This window comes from Equus quagga, chromosome 18 (genome assembly GCF_021613505.1).
Source record: "Equus quagga isolate Etosha38 chromosome 18, UCLA_HA_Equagga_1.0, whole genome shotgun sequence".
Classification (NCBI taxonomy): Eukaryota; Metazoa; Chordata; class Mammalia; order Perissodactyla; family Equidae; genus Equus; species Equus quagga.
In genome coordinates, this window is record NC_060284.1 from 43,030,365 (window position 1) to 43,049,887 (window position 19,523).

The window sequence follows — 19,523 nt, forward strand, 5'->3', positions numbered from 1 at the left end:
TGAATGAATGAAGGCATCTAACTTTTCCCCCACAATCTTTCAAGGGTCAGCTGAAATGCCACCTCCTCCAAGAAGCCTTCCCTGATTCCTGCCTCCTTCACCTTCCCCTCATACTTTCCTGCCCTTATTCGTACCCCTGGGCCTGCTGAACCTAAAAACATAGCTCTGTGTGCACACGGCATCTCTGATACTGGCCAGAGGCTCTCTATGAAGCAGTGGACTCTGAAGAAGTCAGAAGACCTCGATCTGAATCCAGTCGTGCTCCGACAGCATGGGAGCTTGTTACCTATGCTCTCAATGCCTCAGTCTTCTCATACGTAGAAGAGGAACCTAACACTTGCTTCACAGGATTTAGTCCTCAGCCCCTTCTTCTCTTGTAGCTCCTCACGTCAACTAGGACTGTGTCTTGCTCACAGGCAGAGCTCAAGGCACGTGTGCTGAATTATTGACCCATCACTTTCCCCAGCTGCTGACCAACGGCCCAGGACAGGAGTCTCTGAGAGCCACCAGGCCAGAGGAGGCTCCCAGTGATGGCAGCGGTGCATCTGACATTTCTCTCTAGGAGAAGGGGGGAGTGAGTGGGACTAGCAGTGTCTTCAGTCCCTGAAGGCTCTGCTCAGGGATCTGGCCCTGCAAGGACCAGGACAGTGCCATCCACGGAGGCTGTGCCACTCTGAGTCAGCACCACCCTTGGCCAGCCACAGACGTTGTTGGTCTGTGACCATTTAGACCCCATCTCCTTCCACACAGCAAGGTAAGGATCCTTTTATTAGTAGTAGTATTTTTTGGCAAAGCCCATAAACCAATTCTGCTTTCCTAGGTCAGTGCTGTTTATTTAATTATCATTGTAGGAGACTAAAAGAAAACCTTGTTTTACTCAGAAAACCGATATGACCTTTTAGCTCCAGCAGAAACACAATATGAAAGGGAACTTGCACAGGCCAAGAAGAAAGGCTGAACTGAAGCGCCAGCAAAGCTGTTCACAGGGGACAGCCACATCCCTAAAGGGGCAGGTGCAGTGACACAGGGCCTGGGCGGGAGGTGTCCCCGAGGCCCTCTCCTCTTCCTTGCCCTCATGCGTTCCTTGGCAATGTCGCACACTTCCCTCCTTCAGCTCATGATTTTGAAAACTGCTGCATTAGCCCCTTCTCTCTTCTTCCACCTACCTGCCTGGGCCACCTCAAGGACACCCAGGGTTAACTGCAAGCACCCCAGGTCCAAGGCTAAGTTCATTGTCCCTGTCTTCCCCTTGACCTCCCGCCAAGCTGTTCCTCCCCTAATGGCCGACTCCACATCTCTCATCGTCCTGTCTGTCTTATCATTCCAGCTCCTTCTCCTGGATGTCTTTCCACTCTAGTCCTTTCCTTCTTTTTTTGCTGTGACTGCCCTAGGTCGGGCCTTCTTTCCCTCTTACCTGGATCAGTCTTCTGTCTGACTACACCATGTCCAAGGGCTCCCCTCTAACACTCTTCCGGAAGACGACTGCCAATTAAATCTTCCTAATCAGTACATCCCTGGCACACCTGTAGTGGCTCCCTAACGCCTACCAAATAAATTCCTTAGCCTAATATTTCAGGCCTTCCGTGTCTCCAGCACAACCTTTTCTTTCCACTTATCTCTAGCCATTTTCCTCCTAGACCCTAAACACCAGCAAATCAGCATATTAGTTAAGCTCCCCAAGCACAATGCCCTTTTGCAATTTACTTGGATTTCTCATTTCCGCAAATCAAAATCCTACCCGCCGTTGTTGGTCTAGCTGAAATGTCACCTTTTCCATGAAGTCAATCATGCATTCCTCAGCAAATATTTATTAAGCATTTATTCTGTGAAAACACTTCCTGATCATCTCAGCACATGCCCCCACTCTTTCTTGTATGCTCATAAACATACTCAAATCCGCTGCTTTACTATCAACTTCTGAGGGACAGGACCAAGGTCTTACTCATTTCTATAGCCCAACACCGCCCGACAGAGTGCCTTACAAATATCAGGTGCTCATCAATATTTGTTGAATTGAATCCAGATTTATGCTGTCCGTGGTTTTGATATCATTTCATTTAGTTTAATACTCCTAGTTTTTTTTTTCTGCTTAAGTATTCGTGACCAGGAAGAAGTAAAAATAAACTAATGATACTTCTCTTCAGCTATAAGCCTGTAATTATGGTTAACCCTCAGTTATCCATGCCACTGGAGAAACAGTGTTGGAGAGAATCCCACACCAGAAGCATAAAAACACTATTTCTGTCAGTCTTTGACATGCATTGTCTAATTCTTAAGGAGCTGATTTGCCTGTTTAATTCTGTTTGGCTGATCAGGTTGCCATTTGCGTTCACAGTCTCTCAATAACTAGCTGGGTCACGGGGATGGGAGGAGAGATGGGGGACTGTGCTGGTGGGAGGCATCCAGTCCAGAATGAAATGTGTGCTCGCTACAACCTCAAAGTCAAGGTTGGACAATCAGGACGTCACAGGCACTCGGGGTGTGTCAGCACGGCCCTGTGGTCTGGCAGATTCTCTCAGATGACTGCAAGGGTAGAGATGTCCCAGTCTCTTAACAGCCCACTCTGGTGTCTGGAATTGGTTTTTGTTTAAAGATGATGACAAAGTGCCACTGGGACTCAGTAAGGTCCTAGGATGGAGGAGGGCTGTGCTTCCAGTCTTGTTGGCATCAGGATGGTGCCTTGCTGTGCCACCAGGAACCACTGGATGCAAATCAAAGAAAATGAGATTTGCAATTTTGCATTGATAGCCAGATAATGTAGGGGGGAAAGTTCCCTCTTTCACTTCTGAAGCAAACAAATATCACATGTGGTGATTCGGCAGCTGCATTAGTTGGGGAAAATTGATGCACATTTCATGTGTCAGGGAGCTGAATCCCAGAGAATGGAGCCAGCCTCCCAGAAAATGGTTTCTTTATATAGTTCCATCCATTTATTGTTTGATTGGACTTTCTGTATATTAAATTCAAGCTGTTCTGCTGCTCATGGGTATTAGGATGCGTTGGCTGGGTGGGAAATAATGAAGGTGATGGGATTTTACAGCATCGCATTACAAAGGAGGCGGCCCCAGCCTCATCCATCTCTCCATCAACTAGCTTGTGTGTGAGGTGGCACTTATATTAAAACGATTTTTCTGATTCAGTTTAATGACACTCATTTGAGTCCTGACACCTGGAATATGATTACACGAGCTGGATGCAATCTCCCCCCATCCAGTCACGGTCAGCAAAGGCTGAGTTATCTTCCCTCCCCCACCCCACTCCCCACTCACCCATTATTTGCATTGAGCTGGGTGGAGGGAGGTGGGGGCTGGGGAGAAGAGGCCTTGGTTCTGGCCTAACAAAAGCAGGCTGGAGGCACTGGCCCTGTGGCACAGCGGTTAAGTTCACACGTTTCGCTTCAGCGGCCTGGGGTTCGCTGGTTTGGATCCCAGGTGTGGACATGGCATCGCTTGGCACACCATGCTGTGTGTGGTAGGCGTCCCACATATAAAGTAGAGGAAGATGGGCATGGATGTTAGCTCAGGGCCAGTCTTCCTCAGCAAAAAGAGGAGGATTGGCAACAGTTAGCTCGGGGCTAATCTTCCTCAAAAAAACAAAGCAGGCTGGACAGAGGCAGGAGCACTGGACTCAATCTGGAGACCACAATAGCTGAGCCCTTTGGCTGAGAACTTTGGGTGCTTGAAGGCACTGTGGTAACTCCTTCCTCCTTGTCACAAACAAGTCCCCATTAGAAGTTGGTTTGAGGTCACTACTGTACACTCCTTCCAAAAGAGACTGCTGGGAGAGAGGGAGACCTGGTCCCCACTCCCCAGAAAAGAAAAACTGACTTGGGTATCACCAGAGGATGAACACTTGAGATATGAGTAGAGTGTCAGCTTCCTGGAAGGGGCTGGCTGTGTTCAGGGCCACCTGCCCGAGGACGGGCGGTAGGGGACTCAGAGCTAAAAGTCTCTGCTCCTCTCCCTGCCAGGGAAGAGCTCCCAGCCATGAAGGTTCATGGATAAGAGCCCTGCATGGCCTGGGACAGGAGCTCCCTCCTGGGTGAGAGAAACAAAAAATAATCCAGTAATTACTGAGGGGCTGTGCCCCGCTCCCGAGGAGAGGGAGGGCCAGGCTGCCTTTTATTTACACTATTTTCAGGCAGAATAATCGCTGCTCCTCAGGAAGAATCAGTTTATGTTTATGGGTGTGTTTAAAGAGGGAATTCCAAACAAAAGCAAACACAGAGAGAGATTAAGATTGATTTCAAAAGATTCTGGAAGGGAGCTGTAAAATGGGCATCAGCCTGGAAATCCCTTTCCAAAATTTTCTTGCTGGATCAGAAGACCAATCTACCAGGACGTCCCCGGTGCGAAGCTCCCAGATGGCTCACATCCCACCCGTGTGAACTAATCTATCCCTCCTCTGCAGCCCTGAAGCGCTCACCTGCCACTCTGTTTAAGCAGCCACCATGGGCACTGACTTTCAGAGTGGCCTCAGTGTTTCAGTTTCTAAGCTAAGACTGTCCCCCCGTGGTGGCGAGCACCGTGAGCAGCCCTCAGCAGACGCTCAGTAGACGCTGCCTGGGTTCAGAGGAAACCTCAATCCAGGTGCAGATGCTCCTGCTTACCGCCACCCAGCCCTACTCTTAACGTCCATGCTCCCACTTGGGCTCTGGGGCTTGTCTGTTCCATGCTGGGGTCTCTGCTGCCCTGGACCTTGGAGCCATCCTGCAGGGCCTGAAGGCCTCTTCTCATGAAATGCTTCTCCCAGGGTGGAGAAGGTCTTCAGGACTGTGTCTTCCAGGCCAGGGCCCTGCTGTGGGAGCTGGTGAAGCTTTCAGCTGGCATGGTGGGAGCAGGACAAGCAGATGCTTTTTGTTGCCTCTACCTTCACATAGATGCAGAATCTCTCACTTCTCCCATATCCACTGCCACCATCCTTGGTTCCACTACCATCTTCACCTAGCCTACTATGGTGGCCTCTCTCCTACAATGTATTCATTGTACCCAGCACCCAGAGTGATCCTTTTAAAACATAAGTCAGGTCTACTCAAAACCCTCCAGTGGCTTCCCCTTCCAAGCAGAGGACAAGGTAAATGCCCAGGTCCTTTCAGTGATCCCAAGGGTCCTGCATGAGCTGCTTCCCAGTTACCTCCTTTACTTGCCCCCTGCTCATGCAGCTCAATCATGAGCATCTTCTTTCTGGCCCAAGAATAGCACACCAAGCCCCCTCCTGCCTCATAGCCTTCGCATTTGCTGTTCCTCTGCCTGGAATGCTCTTCCCCCAAGCTTCCCACATTCCTCCAGGTGTCTGCTCAAATATCATCTTATCTGATAGGGCTGTCCTGACCTCCTAATATAAAATTGCAACTCTCCCTTGCTCCACCTCCCTTCCACACTCAGCACTCCCTGTCTATCACAGCACGCTTTATTTTTCTCTGTAGCATGAATTGCTGCCTGATAGGATATATTTGTTTATCTATCTTCTATCTGGTCTTCTCCATCAGAATGTAAGCTCCACAAGATCAGTGAGTACCTCTTTTCTTCGCTGCTTTATTCCCAGTGCCTATCAGGTATCCCATAAATATTTATTGAATAAATAACTGAATGGAGGGAAACATCATGGGGAGGGGGGCTTATCTCTGCCTCCCTTTCTGCTCCGTCCTGGCCCCAGAGCCTGCAGTGGGGAGTATGGCCAACTAGCCAAAAGTAGTGAAGGACAAGGGTTTCAACTTCCCTTGCAAGAAAGCCCCAACCCTGCTAAGGCTGAGATCAGAACTAGAGAACGCCCTGCTGGCCTCCCCATCTTCACCCTGCCCACAAAGATCCTGACACGAAAATACAGCTAACATTTTGATGGCACTTGCCTTGGTTTGTACAATGGCCAGGAGATGATCAGCAACCGAGAAAACCAAAGCTGGGTAAGCGGGGGTACAAACCTGTTAGTTGAACAGATATTTACTGAGGCCCACTAGATATCAGGCCCTGGGCTAGACACGGATCATACAATGATCTTTGGAATAGAGATCTGCCCTTGAAGAGCTCACATCCTGGGGGAAAGACACACAGACAGATAAAGTTAATAAAATGTGGCAATTGACAAGACAGAGGTGTGAAGGGCTGCAAAGGGAAGCGAGAGGAGGGGTACCTAGCTCCTAGAGGGCCAGGAAGGCCCCCTGGAGGAGAGGGTACAGGGCTGAGCTTTGAAGGAGGACGGAGTTAGCCAGACACCGAGCAGAGTGAGGGCAGCTCCTGGAGCGCCAGGAAGAACATGAGAACAGGCCTCTTTCCTGACCCTTGGTCTACTGCTCTTCCTCGTCTCTCATTTTGTTTCAAAAGAAGAAAACTGGGTCTCATTCAATTCATTTTGTCTGTACCTTACATTGGGCTGAGGTGCAATTACAGTGCCTGTGTCTTCTCAGAGCCTACCATGCTGCATGACGCATAGCAGATATTCAATCAATGTTGAATGAATGAAAGATTCCTTGTTGGGATGTGGGTCTGTACCTTCTTTTAAGAATTCTAGCTCCAGAGAATTGTTGGTTAAGAAATGTCAAACCAAGAAAAGACCTTGGGGTCATTCATTCCCAGTGAGTGCACTGTCATCAGATCCCCCTGGGCAGTTTCCCACCACCATCCAGGTGGGCATGGTGGCCAGGGTCCCAGGCCAAGGCGCTTGAGAGTCGGTGGAGAGCTGGTGGGCCCCAGAGGCAGTGGACAAAGGTGCAGCCAGAATTTTGGGAATTGAAGGGTTAATAAAACCAGATCTCAGATTGGTTCCACCTCTGGCACTAGGGGTAGCCTGACCAAGTACCCCACTCCGTGGTGTGCCGGTATTGATCTCCCAGGCCAAGGTCCCGGTCTCTGAAAACCTCAGGCAGACCCCTTCCAGGATTACGTTTTAAAGGGAAATGCAAATCACCTGGAGGCTGCTTCGTGCTTGGAAGAAGTAAAAATCAATTCTGTTTTCATTAAAGTGATTTTTGGACACTGTCAAAAGCTCTCTCATCTCAGGGCATGGGGTGACAGATAGGCTGCCAGTCTCAATTATACAACCAAGCCAACCAGGCAGCAGCGGGCTGTCTCACCAGAAGTAATGCTACTCCGTGCCTTGCCCAAGCCCTAGGCCCCCTCCTTAAGATACCAAGAGAGCCTCAGTCCAATCAGCCGGAGCTGCCCTCCAGGGCCCTCGTGGATGCTGGCTCACAAGGCTTTCCTCCCACGTGCTCCCCTCTTCCCTACACCCTAGCCGAGCTTCACCCACAGACTGGCTCCGGCACTCTAGGCTAAGGGTGATGCCAAGCAAAGTTAAGCAAAATTAAGAAGAAAACTCTGCTTTGAAAAAGTCTACAACACACAATACATTCCCAAACTAGATACGTTGGTCTTATTTAATATTGGGAGTCCTGTGTTATCCCTTCCCTCTGTTAACCGGGATAATTGAGGATCTATTTTATTTATAGCATCAATTATGAACACAGAAATTAATCCTTTAATGGTGCGTTTGGGAGCTCAACTGTCAAGGGGGCATAAGGGAAACCTGGGCTGGGCACAGGGGTCTCCCCCGCCAGCACAGGAGGCTGCAAAGGAAAGCCATCCTCAAGCCTTGGTGGCAGTTGGGCTGTTATTGTTCTGTGTGCTTAAGGTATTTTGAGATATTAAATAAACGGGAATAATTGGCTCCAGGAGATCCCTCCCTGGAGGACACCTGAGAAACTCGTCAGCAAGTCCTGGGAAAGCAGACAGAGATGGCAACCAGAGGCCGGGAGAGCGAACTCTTTCACTCAGTACAGCAGCGTTCGGCCTGTTGGTTAGCCCTGCTCTGCAAAGGAGCTGAAGACAGTCTCTCCAGACTGAAATAGGAACTCAGGGAAGGATTAGGGCAGGGAGGATCTAGAGACAGGAAGAGCCGAGGGTCTGCTGGGAGCTGTTGGAAGCAGCCGGACAGAACGTGGAACATGACAGAATATTGGCTTTGGTATTCCATGGCTACTTGGGGCTCAAATGCTAGTGAAGAGTAAGAAAAAGACAGGCTTTCTGGAATGGTTAACAAGCCCACAACTAGCCGGTGAATGTTCTCAGGAAAGAAACCAGCCAGGGGAAAGGAAAAGGTTTCCAAAGTTGAATTGGTAAGACCTCAAATGAGGGCAAGAAGACCCCAACAATGCTGCAGAGCATCCCAGAGGATGGACCAGACACCACATGGAGGCTGCTCTCATCTCTCTCAGGGGCCAGGGCTGGGGCAGAGCACAAATCTTGGGTCCACCCTAGAGGGAGGACAGGGAGGTGTGGAAGGGATTGAGAACAGTATCAGAGGAAGTAAATGGAAAAGGCGCCCCATTCACGTTGACTCATCCATTAAAAAGTGCTTTGCCAAGCACCTGTTAGGCATAGCCAAGCAATGAGCCTTGTGATGGTTCCAACTGCTAACTCAGGTCAAAGTCAGTTACCTGATCCAGCATGGAATTACACCAGCCAGGGTAGAAGGGAAGAAAAAGCCTGCTTTCCTGTTACTTATCTGAGATTAAGGAAGACTCTTCTAAAGGCTTCCTTTCTTGCCCATTAGTTTCTCCTCCCAGAGGCCAGATATTTTGATGCATGGGGAACGGCAGGGCGAGGAGCCCACAGGGCCCACAGCCAGGGGAGCCTGCTTCTCCCATCCTTCCCTTCCTCTCTGCCTTCCTCCTCCAGCAGAGTCCTCTTGCTCCCCTTCAAGAAAGTAAATGTGAGGCCAAGACTGTCCACCCCTTGATCCTGGACTCACCCCTTGTTCTACGGGGCGAGAGTTAAAGGACATCAGTGGTCTTTCCAGCCACACTAAAACACTGGATTTTGCTATGAGAGCAGCCATGAATTTTGAAGACAGTACTTAAAGTGGGCAGAAGGAAATGTTTTATATATAAAAATCCCTGTGTGCCTAGTACAGAGCCTGACATGTAGGACTCACGGCACTGATGCTTTCTTGAATAGCGACATGACTAGAATAGACTATGACACCCCAAGCATATAATAAAAAAGGAATAACTCTGAAGGTCTGATTTCTACCTATGGGCCCAGCTGGTATGGGGCCAAGCAGAGGGGTGGTGAAAAGAGAAAGGGTACTGAAGACAGCTAGACTGGATTTGAAAATCAGCTCTGCCCCTTATCAGCTATGTGACTACAGAAATTACTTAACCTCTCTGAGCTTTGCGTTCTGTATCTTCCAAGTTGTACAGCATTTTTCCTACCTTGCAGGGCTGTTGTGAAGACTTAAAGAGATAATATTTGCAAAGTGCTGAGCACACTGCTGACACATAGCAGACACACATATGCTGCTATACTAATAATAAAAAGCAATGGGCAAGTGGCCACTGAAGCCTCCATTGATCTTCTCTGAAATAATCCCATTTTAACTCCGACACCCATCCATTTGCCCACGTTCTTCCCCATGGCAGTCCTGAGGCACCACTTGGATGTCATGAGTCCCATCAAGGGGCACCTGAGGGTACTGGACAGTCAAAGCCATGTCAGAAGCGTGTCCAGGGAGGTCCTGGACATGGGTGTGGCTCCTTCAGGAAAGTGAACAGATGGCCAGGGTTGGCCTGGAAGGGGCAGTGTGCCTCCTTCTCCTGACATGGTGGCCAGCTCTCCAGCCCATTTGATCCCTAAATATCCCACTGTGCCCAAAAGCTCACGTCTGACATCTGAGCCAAGAGGACAAGGTCAGATGACCAGATATTCTTACCTATTCTGAGTGGGAGCGGTATTTGAAGAAGTGCGCATGCAAGTGTGTGTGTGTGTGTGTGTGTGTGTTGAATGGGAGGAAGGGGCAGGATGGCCTCCGTCAGACAGACAAGAGGTAAAGGGAATGCCCCCATCAAACGTGGCCTTCACAAATGGACAAGGACACCCCTTGCTCCTCCCTCCAGTGTGGCAGAAAGACAAATGTAATCATTTTTAAAGGTCCCCTCACTTGCTCAGTCATTCCCAATAAGCACACGCAGCACTATGGAAGAACTGAAACCAGCGCCACAGGGTTTCGGCTAGGAAAAAAAATCGACTCACCAGGATGCCACCAACCGAATTGTCAAAGACCAAATAAAAAGCTTCATGAATTCTCCATCAGCAATATAACGCTTCCTGGCCTAAACAAATATAGACCCAGCATATGAATTGTGAAGGGATTTTGCATTAGCTTCAATGACTCCCAACAGCTGAAGCAGAAGCCCCTAAGAAATACATGTCTCCAAGAGGCTGCCTCCCTCAGCTCTAATCCTGTTAGGGTGAAGATTGTAATCTCCTTCCTGAGCCCCCTTCCTCTGATGGAAAGCTTCACATCCCAGCACCATAAATACACTTCCGTGACCTCAGCTGGAGAGGGGACCTCAGGGAGATGGAAGAGACGGAGTCAGCCATAACCTCGCCGCGCGCCTCTCCCTCCCTCTGATGACATTGCTGCTTCTGTGTCTGACCACATGACCCATTCAGACCATCTCACAATCGTCCAGGTAGGTTGGGTCATTTAATCACAGAGTTGGGCTGAGAAAGCAAGGCTGCTCCTCCTTGAGCGAGAGAAAACAAATCGGGTGTCCTGCTTTGCAGAAAACCCAAGTTGAGTCACTTAAAGAAAGTCTGCTCGGAGCTACTGAGCCCTTGAGCATCTGCGGCAGCAGAAAAGAAAAGGGAGGCAAAAGAGAAAACAGCCTGCAAATATACTACAAAGAAGAGATGAAGATGGATCCAAAAAGAGTGTTCCCAGTGTCTTCTGTTAATGGAAATCTGTACCCTCCTTACAACGCTCACCCAACTTATAGCTGTCTTCCTCCCCGCCTGCTGCCCTGTTTATCTCCCTGTGGCAGCCCTTATATGCACAGATACATATAAAAATGCAGCAATCCCCACTCACCCCCACACACACATACACAGAATGCATGGCTGAAAAAAGAAACGGTGACAAGTTTCCATGTTTCATAAAATACACAGCCCTCTCCAAAAAGAAAGCTCAATGCAGAGCAAGCCTCTACTCCCAAAGTAATCACTCATGCACCTTCCTCTTCCAATGAGGCAACTTCCCTTGCTCCCACAGCCCAGGTAAGTGACTCCATCCCCCTCTGCCCAATCCTGATACCATCCAGGGCTTCGCCCTCTGATCCAGCCTCCGCCCTTCTCCAGGCCACCAGCATGGACTTACCCCAATGTGGTCATGGTGACAATGGTGTACCAAAAAGAAGCAGGGATGCTCGTGAACTTGCTGGCAGAGGAGCCCTTCTCCGCATAAAACATCACAGTGGCAAAGATGATGATGGCCATGGTGAGGGAGAAGAGGAGAAAGCCGAGTTCAGAGGCACAGCTCTTGAGTGTGTAGCCCAGGATCCGCAAGCCCTGGGAGTGGCGGGAGAACTTGAAGATCCTGAAAACGCGGAAGACCCGGAGCGTGACAAAGGCACCGGACACGTCCTCGTTGTTGGTCATGACCAGGCCAATGTAATAGGGCATGATGGCCACCACGTCGATGATGCTCATCACGCTGCGGATGAAGCGGTAACGGCTAGGCGCCGCGAAGAGCCGGAGCAGATACTCCACGGTGAAGATCATCACGCAGGCAGTGTCCAGGCAAAAGAAGGCCACCGAGTAGCGCTCGCCGCACGGCAGCTCCTTGCTCCCAGGCACCGTGCCGCACGGCACCGTCTCCACCACGTTGGTGATGACCGAGACGGCGATGAAGAAGCCAGTCACGTAGTAGAAGACCAAGGCCAGGGTGCTGGTGTGCGGGTTCTCGAAGGCCCGCCACATGGTCTGGCGGAAGCTGAGCGAGGGCATGGACTCCTGGTTGTTCTCCGAGTCGTTGTCGTCCATGAGCCGCTCGGCATTCTCCCTCTTACGGTCCTTGTACTCCTCATAACAGCAGTCTCCGATGATCTCGGGGAGGATGCCGTAGAAAGCCAGCTCGTCGTCGTAGGCGGAGATGCACTCGTAGCGCGGGTAGTGCAGCTTTCCTGTGCGGTAGAAGTTGAGGACACAGCGGAACACTTCTGGGTCCCGGTCAAAGAAGTACTCCTTGGTGTCCTCGTTGAAGAAGAACTCCTTCTCCGTGCTGCCCAGCAGCGTGTCGGGGTAGCGCTCCAGTGTGGTCCGCCAGGTCTGGAACCTCCGCCCGCTCACGTTGAGGACGATCAGTTCATCCTGCCGCTTGTTCTTGTCCGCGGGGGCAAGGGGCATGGGGCAGTTGGCCACCGGCATCCAACCAATGGCCGCAGCCCGCGCAAAAGGCAGCCAGGCTGCAACTCCCGCCGCCATGGTGACTCCAGCTCTCGGGCCGGCCACTGCTCAGATACTTTGCACACCAGCTTGGAGTTAGTTCAGCGACCCCTGGGGGACAAGAGGAGAGAGCAGAGAGCTGGGTGAGTCCATGATAGACTCCCAGGTAGGAAGTGGGACATAGGGAAGGGTCATTGGTGAGTGAAACAGGAAAAGTCCTGAAGGCAAATTAATTAAACTGAAGTCATCACCAAAGAGAAGGGACTTGATTCTTTTGCCTCTCCTGGTAGGGAGGGCACTCAGCACCAGGCAGTGCAACAGTGCGGGATCACCAGATGTTGCTGACTGCCTGACAAATTGTCAAGTTCCAAGAAGGCTCAGGGGCATTTGGAGGGAAAGCCTCTTTAGCGGGAAGATCTGGGGAGACGCGGGCAATAATCAGCTCTGAAAGGTTATGGCGTTATTACAAATTTAAATTGGGAGAGGGCAAATGAGTTCTCATTAAATGAATTTAAAGGTGGGATAAACATGCTAATTTTTATTTCGCTCTTCACCCACCAGGGTAATCAGGAATGGGGTGTGGATGAGGGAGATCACATAAACACATTCCTTCAACTCCTCACTGGTGAGGAAGAAGCTGGGGCTACCCATGTTTGGAAAATTCTCTGAGATGGCAGGTGACCACAGTAGGCCGAGGGCTTGGTGGAGTTCTACCCTCAAGTCCCATGGCGAAGGCTGTCCTGGTGGAGTGCTACTCTCTGGGACATCTGGCAACCTAGTGTCCCATCAGGGCCCTCAGATAGAAAGATGACATCTCTGATAGAAAGATATGGGAGAGGTTGTGAGGCTAGGCAGTGTACCTTCCCCACACTGTATAGGGAGTCTCGGATTCACCTGCCTTCTGTGCATTGTCCCTCTCCCTCCCAGAGGAAGTTGATCCACGCTCACTGCCGTCTCCAGATTCCTTGCCTCGCGTCTCCATCTGCCCACCATCCATAGCTCCCTCGGGTTACATAACAATACTCTTTCTCATGCCAGCCCCTTTCACCTGGCCCCGCTCCACCCTTGGAGGTTCCTCCAGAGCTGGGCCACCGTGTCCCTCCGCCCACCACGCCTTGACTGAGCCACGCCGTGTACACACCTCCCCATCACCTGCATGGATGGAGAGAACAGTGACACAGAGAATTATTTTTGGCTCTGGGAAACAGATTTACCTCCCCAAATCTGGCTTTTTAAAGATGATAGTGAAATGACTCTGAATCCCCAAATGTATACCATCTGTGGGAAGACATGTGGTGACACAGAAACATACGTAACAGCAACGGGAAATTGTTTGGGGTTGACACACTCATTTGCACCAATCCTAAATGGACCACCCAGAACCAGTCCTACCTCTGGATTATTTGGATCCTCCGGAATTCAGTGGATTTGACTCTATGTTTAAATAAATGAGGCAGAGGTGAGTCTTGTAATGGGATTTGATCTTCGTCTTTCCCCATAAACCTGCTTCCTTCTCCTGACTCCCAGCTCGTCTAGGCTGTTCAGATCCCTACCTCCTCTCATTCCTGAGCCATCCCTGGACCTTCCCACTTGGATGCCTCTGAAACTGGACAGATTTAAACTGAATCTACCTCCTTGCAAAAAGCTGCTCTTCTCCTTTTGCTCATGCATCCCTAACCTCAGGCCTGTCCCTTTGGCCATCTTCCTCACTGCTTCACCCAAAGAGTTGCCAAATAATGAGACAATTGCCTCATCAAGGCGCGAAATCCCTCAGGCCTCCTTCCCACTGGTCTGCTTGTCTTTCATCCCACTCCCCAGCCCTGTTTCTCCTATTCCCCAAAAACCCTTTCTGCTCAGAATAATCGCCCTAAAGCATGGTTCTGACTGCTTTACCCCACAGCCTACAAAGTCAAGTCCAAACTCTTTGGCCTGGCATTTCAGCATTTGCACAAATGGATCCCGGCTTACCCCTGCAGCCAGATGTCCCATGCACCCATCCAAGCCCCCAGCGACAGACCACAGACGGGCCCCTGCACAGACCTTGTGGGGGTTGTCTCTGAGTACTCTTCCCTCTGCTGGGAATATCCTCCTGTAAGAGCTCCACTGTTCCTCACCCTCTCTGTGATGCCCCCTTCTCCCCACTATGGAATTCTCCCCTCCTTTGGGCTCTCAGCACATTGTGTGCCCCTCTTCTCTAGCACCCGTCACCCTCTAGCCTGGATCACAGACAGTTCCTACATGTCTTACTAATAACCATGGCAAACAAAAACTGAGCATTTACTCTGTGCCAGCCACAGCACTCACTGTCTCCGTGGATCATCTCACGTAACCTTCACAGCAACCCAAGGAAGAAGTCTGAAATTCAGCATTCTGCCAGCCAGAAAGGGGTGAAACAGGGATCCCACCCCAGACAGTCTGACCCCACACCATATGCCCTGCAGCACTGGGCTGCACTACTTCTCAAGGCCTTCCTGCAAATACAAGAAGAGCAGCTGATGATTACTGAGGGCTGACCGTGTGCCAGGCACAGCACCACCTGCTTACATGGACCATCTCAACTGACCCCATCGACAACCCCAGGAGCTAGACACCACTGTGGTTCCCGTTTTGCAGACAAGGAAGATGAAGCATGAGGAGTTGTAATAACTAGCTAAAGGATGTAATAAGTAGGCAGAGAGACTTCAACCCAGGCAGTCTCAATATGGAGTTCAGGGGTACAGTTCTGTGTTCCCCATCCCACACTAAGCTCCTTAAGAGCAGAGGACATGACACCTCAATTTTTATATAACAACCCAGGAGGGAGCAGAGTGCCTTGCATCAGTAGGTGCTTAAACTGGGAGCCCTGATTTTATAGACACCATTCATACCCCATCAGCTTCACTCCCTGCCTCGCTAATGAATTTCAGGAGTTTTCAAGAGTGGGCATTCTCTCCACACAGACAGTAAACTCTAAAGACAGCTCTGGATCGAAAGAAGCCAATTGAAGTGCCTCCGATACACCGTGCTCTCAGTTGAGTTTTCTGAGGGAGCCTGTCTCTGCCTCAGTTTCCTCATCTCCATTCTAAGGAGAATATTCACAGGTCCCTCTGCTCCCTCACACAGGGAGTTGAATCAGATGCCACAGAAGACAAAAGGAATAGCAATGGCATTCCATATAAATGTCACCACTCAGAGAACAGAAAAAAAGCACAGGCCTGATGAGCTCTTGATTACAGGAACCGAGGAGAGAACAGGGGATGGTTCACCCATGGTGGTGGGTAATCCACATGCCGCTGGGAGAAGATCTGGGAATATCCTGTGTATTTTGTATCTTTCCTCAAGATATGTACCTTTATAACTTCCTAGACTTCCTTCGGCTTACTAGAATTTGCAGCCCCTCGGCACACAAGGAGCAAGGTAAGTTTGGGAAGCAAGCCCACAATTTAAACATCGGTCACAGATAATTCCCAATTCAGCTTTAGTGAACTTTTACTGACAACGCTCTGGGCATTGTTTTAGGTACTTTTACAGCAACACTTAATTTATCCCTACAAAAGTCTCATGACGTGGACATTTCTGCCCACAAGTTTCGGATAAGGAGCTGAGACTCAGAAAGCTTCCTTCAAAGTGGCTAAAGTCCATATACATAGGAGTTGATGCTTTTCCAATGGACCATTGATCAGCTCACTGCCAAAGAGCTTTCCTGACCTAGGTGTAGCCAAATATTGATGTTCCGCACAGAAGAGAGCAGGATGCAGACTCCCCTCGCCCCGTCCCCAGGCAGCAAAGAGCACGGAGTCAGGAGGCCCTGCATTCCAGTTTCAATCCTCTCCTGAATTTGTGAAAGCAAGCCACCATTACTCTCTGGGCCTCAGAATCCTCATCTGTAAAATGAGAGAATTGGACGAGACAGTGAGGAGTCCTTCAGCTCAAATAATCCTTGATTCTACTTGATCCAGGACATCAAGGCTCACGTCTCACTGAGACCTCTTCATGACAGTCACCCAAGCAAAGCACGAAGCAGAGCATCCGGGTTTGTTGCTGTGGGGACTGAGGTAGCCTGAGCCTCCTCTTAGCAAAGAGAATTCTGGGAGTTCCTGATGAGACTTGTACCCAGAACAGGGAACACAACCTGCACCACTCAGAACTTAAGACAATCTCAGGCTGGGTTCACCCACAGAACCCCAGGTCACCCCCCGGGAGGGTAAAGGGGGCCAGGCTCCCAGACCCTGGGCCCTGGACCTCTGAACCTCAACATCACTGCTTTACCCCAGAATAGAGCTCAGAGAGGCAGGACCTTGAGGGGGCACAAGTGGCAAAGAGTAAGAGACTACTGAGTCAGGAGGACGCTGAAGCCTCCTGCTTGGGCCAGACATGCAGCTCTGCACCCTGCAAGGACAATGCCCTTCCCTTCCACTCTCCCACTGCTGCTCCACCCTCACTCCCACGCCTCCATCCTGGTACCTGTCCCTGCCAAGCTGAGCCCCACCACCTCCCCTCTCCACGCCACACCAATCTCCCCTTCTCCAAGGGCCATGGGTATTTTACAGACAGCTTTCAGATGACTAACTGAGAGATGAGGAAGAAAAAACAATAACTCTATCTATCATAAAAGCCTCTGGTCCCAAGGCCAATCCTCCATCCTATGCATTAATCCAGGACAAATCTTCCCAAAGAAGGCCAAGCAAGAGCCAGACTGACTCCAGAAGCTCAAGCCCTGTTACCCTGGTAAAAGGTACCAAAAGGAGCAATTACCCCACTGCTTCTTTCTGTGTGCCTGTGTGTGTGTGTGCACGTGTGTGTGTGTCTGGGTTTGGAAGGAGAGGAAGGGTGTCTCCCCGGGTTCCATGTCCAAGACCACACCATCGCACCCTCCACACAGCCCAGCAGGCATGACCTGGCTCAGGTAGAGCTTCACCGGGGCTCTCACCACAGCACCCCCACCACCCCCCTGCCCCAGGCACCAACACCTCCTGGAGCCGACCTGGGTATGAATTCCTGCAACAGGCACAACAGTGCGGCCCCATTTCCAGCCAATGGCACGGCACATGCCTCAAATGCCAAGGTTTTACTAGGACGTGGACGCCTTACAAATGAAAAATCTGAAGCTATTTTTGTTTTTGGCAGAAGAGTTTGACAGTGGGAAAGATGGGGGTGGGGGGAAGCTAGGGAAGAGACATTTAAAACAGGTGAGTGCTGAAATGACAAAGGCGAAACATCCCTGAAAAGGGAAATACATTTTCCCACTGGAAAAACTCAGCGCCGTGAAGCAGCTTCTGTTTGGGAGATAGAGGGCCAAAAGTGGGCAAAGTGACCAGACAGCCCATCCTGGGGATTGACACCTAACCTGAGCACAGGCACAAGGCAGCAACAAACGTCAGGTCACCGAGGTCTGCCCTTTGATGATCTCCGCAGAGTGCTGGGTGTGCAGAGTCTCCAGAAACTTTTACTTTCCATAATTTCACATCAAATCGCTTAGCCCAGAATGGGGCCAGTCTGGGGGGAGGGGAGGGACCTGACAGTCAACAGGGCCTTCTCCTGTGCCCAGAGGGTTTGGGTAGACAGGCATAAAATTGACAGGGTGCTAAGCTGGGGATCCTTGGGGTACAGGCTTAGGCCACACACATACAGATCCTCTTCTCCCAGTGCTACTTCTAGGTTGGCCAGGGCAATTTCCTGAACTCTCTTTTTCTCAATCCTCCTCAACAGCAAAAGGGAACAAGCTACTAATCTTTCTTCCTCTGGAGGTCCCTTGTGTACTTGCATTTTGTTGCATTCAAGTAGCAACAAGGAAAAACAAACACATCAATTCTGGTGCGCCAACATGTCCACATAAGGAAATGTACACATGCTTTGCATTGAATTCATACATGCCCAGGCCCCCTTTCTACAGACATTAAATATCCAAATTTCTTTGAAGTAATGGTAAATACGGTGTAAATTTAACCATCACATACGTTCATGCAAAACACCAACATGCATCACATAGCAACCCGTGCCCGGTCTTACAAACAGATCGCATCGTGCCTAGGATCACGAGAAAGTTCAGACATCCTCTCTTAAGATATACAACGGAGCTTTCTCTTCGCTATAAGATTCCAGGGCCGGAACCTCAGCCTGTTGCTGACATGTCAGGGCTGCCCGGGAGAAAAGCAGAACATCTTGGATTTCATTCAAATGTCAACAATAAGCAAGCGCAGGAATTTAGTTGATTTCAGGTAACTTCTCTGGCCAGTCCCTTCCGCGTCCCATGCCCGATGTACACATCTTGCAAAGGGAGTCTTTCGAACCCCCTCCCCTGGGCCGCATTGGCCCCGGTGTCACTTAGAGACCTTTCCCAGAGGTCTCTGGGTGGGAGCAGCGTCGGGCAGGACCAGAGGTGTGGGCCCCCAGCCCACCGCCGACTTGCCGGGCTGGAGAACTTTGCGAAGCGCCCCAAACCTGCTTCCACCCTCAACCATTTCTCTTCTCCCCTCACAAAGAGCGGGGCGACTGAGCAAGCCGTCGCCACCTGCCGCCGGATCCCGGGGCGCTGCCTCTGGCACCCCCGGGGAAAGGCAGGCCAATGGAAAGAGGGCAGAGGTTCACACTCCCACCCCTAAACCTCACAGCGCTTTGCTGCCCGGAGGTGGCTCCACAGCCCGAGGGAACCGACGCCCCCGGGCCGGCTGCCTGCTCCCCCTGCTCCCCCACGGCGCCGGCCCCACCCCCAATCCTTCCGGCGCCCCAGCGCCCACCCACCCGGGCGCGGGAGTGGGAGGGTGCCGCGTGGGCAGCTGGAGCAACAGGCGTGGGAGCAGCACTCCTCGCACTTCCTGGCTCCAGAAGGCTCGGTCGCGTCCCTCTTACCTTCAGCGAAGCAAGCCCCGGGCCCCGCGCCCCGCGCCCCGCGCGCGCTAGGAAGCTGCGGCCGGGAGCCGGGGGCCGCGGAGGCGCCGAGCGCCCAGCAGCGCGGGGAAGCGCCCAGCCACCGCCGCTCGAGCGGCTCCTCCTCGCCGGCGAAGTCTCGCTCGCTCCCTCCCTCGCTCGGTCCGTTTGTGCGTCTGTCTGTCCGTGGGGCCCTCCTTCCCCCGCCGCCGCCGCCGCCGCCGCCGCTCCAGCCCCGGCTCGGCACCGCGTCCTCTCCCCGCCTCGCCGCTCCGCTCGCGGGCTCGCGGGCTCGCGGGCTCCCTCGCTCGCTCCCTGCCCCCGCCGCTGCCGGCGCCGCGCGGAGCGGAGCCCAGCGGGCCACAGGCTGCCCGGCGAGGTCCCTCTCCCGAAGCGGGGGGGGGGGGGGGGGGGGTCAGTGGGGGCGCGACGCGGGCGGGGCGCAGAGGAGAGTCCGGG

The 19,523-nt window shown here is 51.5% G+C and overlaps 1 protein-coding gene across 2 annotated transcripts in view; it reads right to left on the reverse strand.

Moving 5' to 3' along the window:
* The window catches only part of KCND3 (potassium voltage-gated channel subfamily D member 3), a 207,164-nt gene extending 187,820 nt beyond the window's left edge, over positions 1 to 19,344 (reverse strand). Inside the window, exons 1-2 of one of the 2 annotated variants that reach the window (XM_046645152.1) lie at positions 19,047 to 19,344; positions 11,152 to 12,329 (exon numbers count right to left, since the gene is read on the reverse strand). In XM_046645152.1, coding sequence (XP_046501108.1) covers positions 11,152 to 12,257 — 1,106 coding nt within the window. In that variant the 5' untranslated portion in view covers positions 12,258 to 12,329; positions 19,047 to 19,344. Of the gene's footprint in view, positions 1 to 11,151; positions 12,330 to 18,206; positions 18,333 to 19,046 lie in introns of those variants that run through there. The other variant, XM_046645153.1, reaches the window with a different exon arrangement.
* Positions 19,345 to 19,523: the final 179 nt, after the last annotated feature.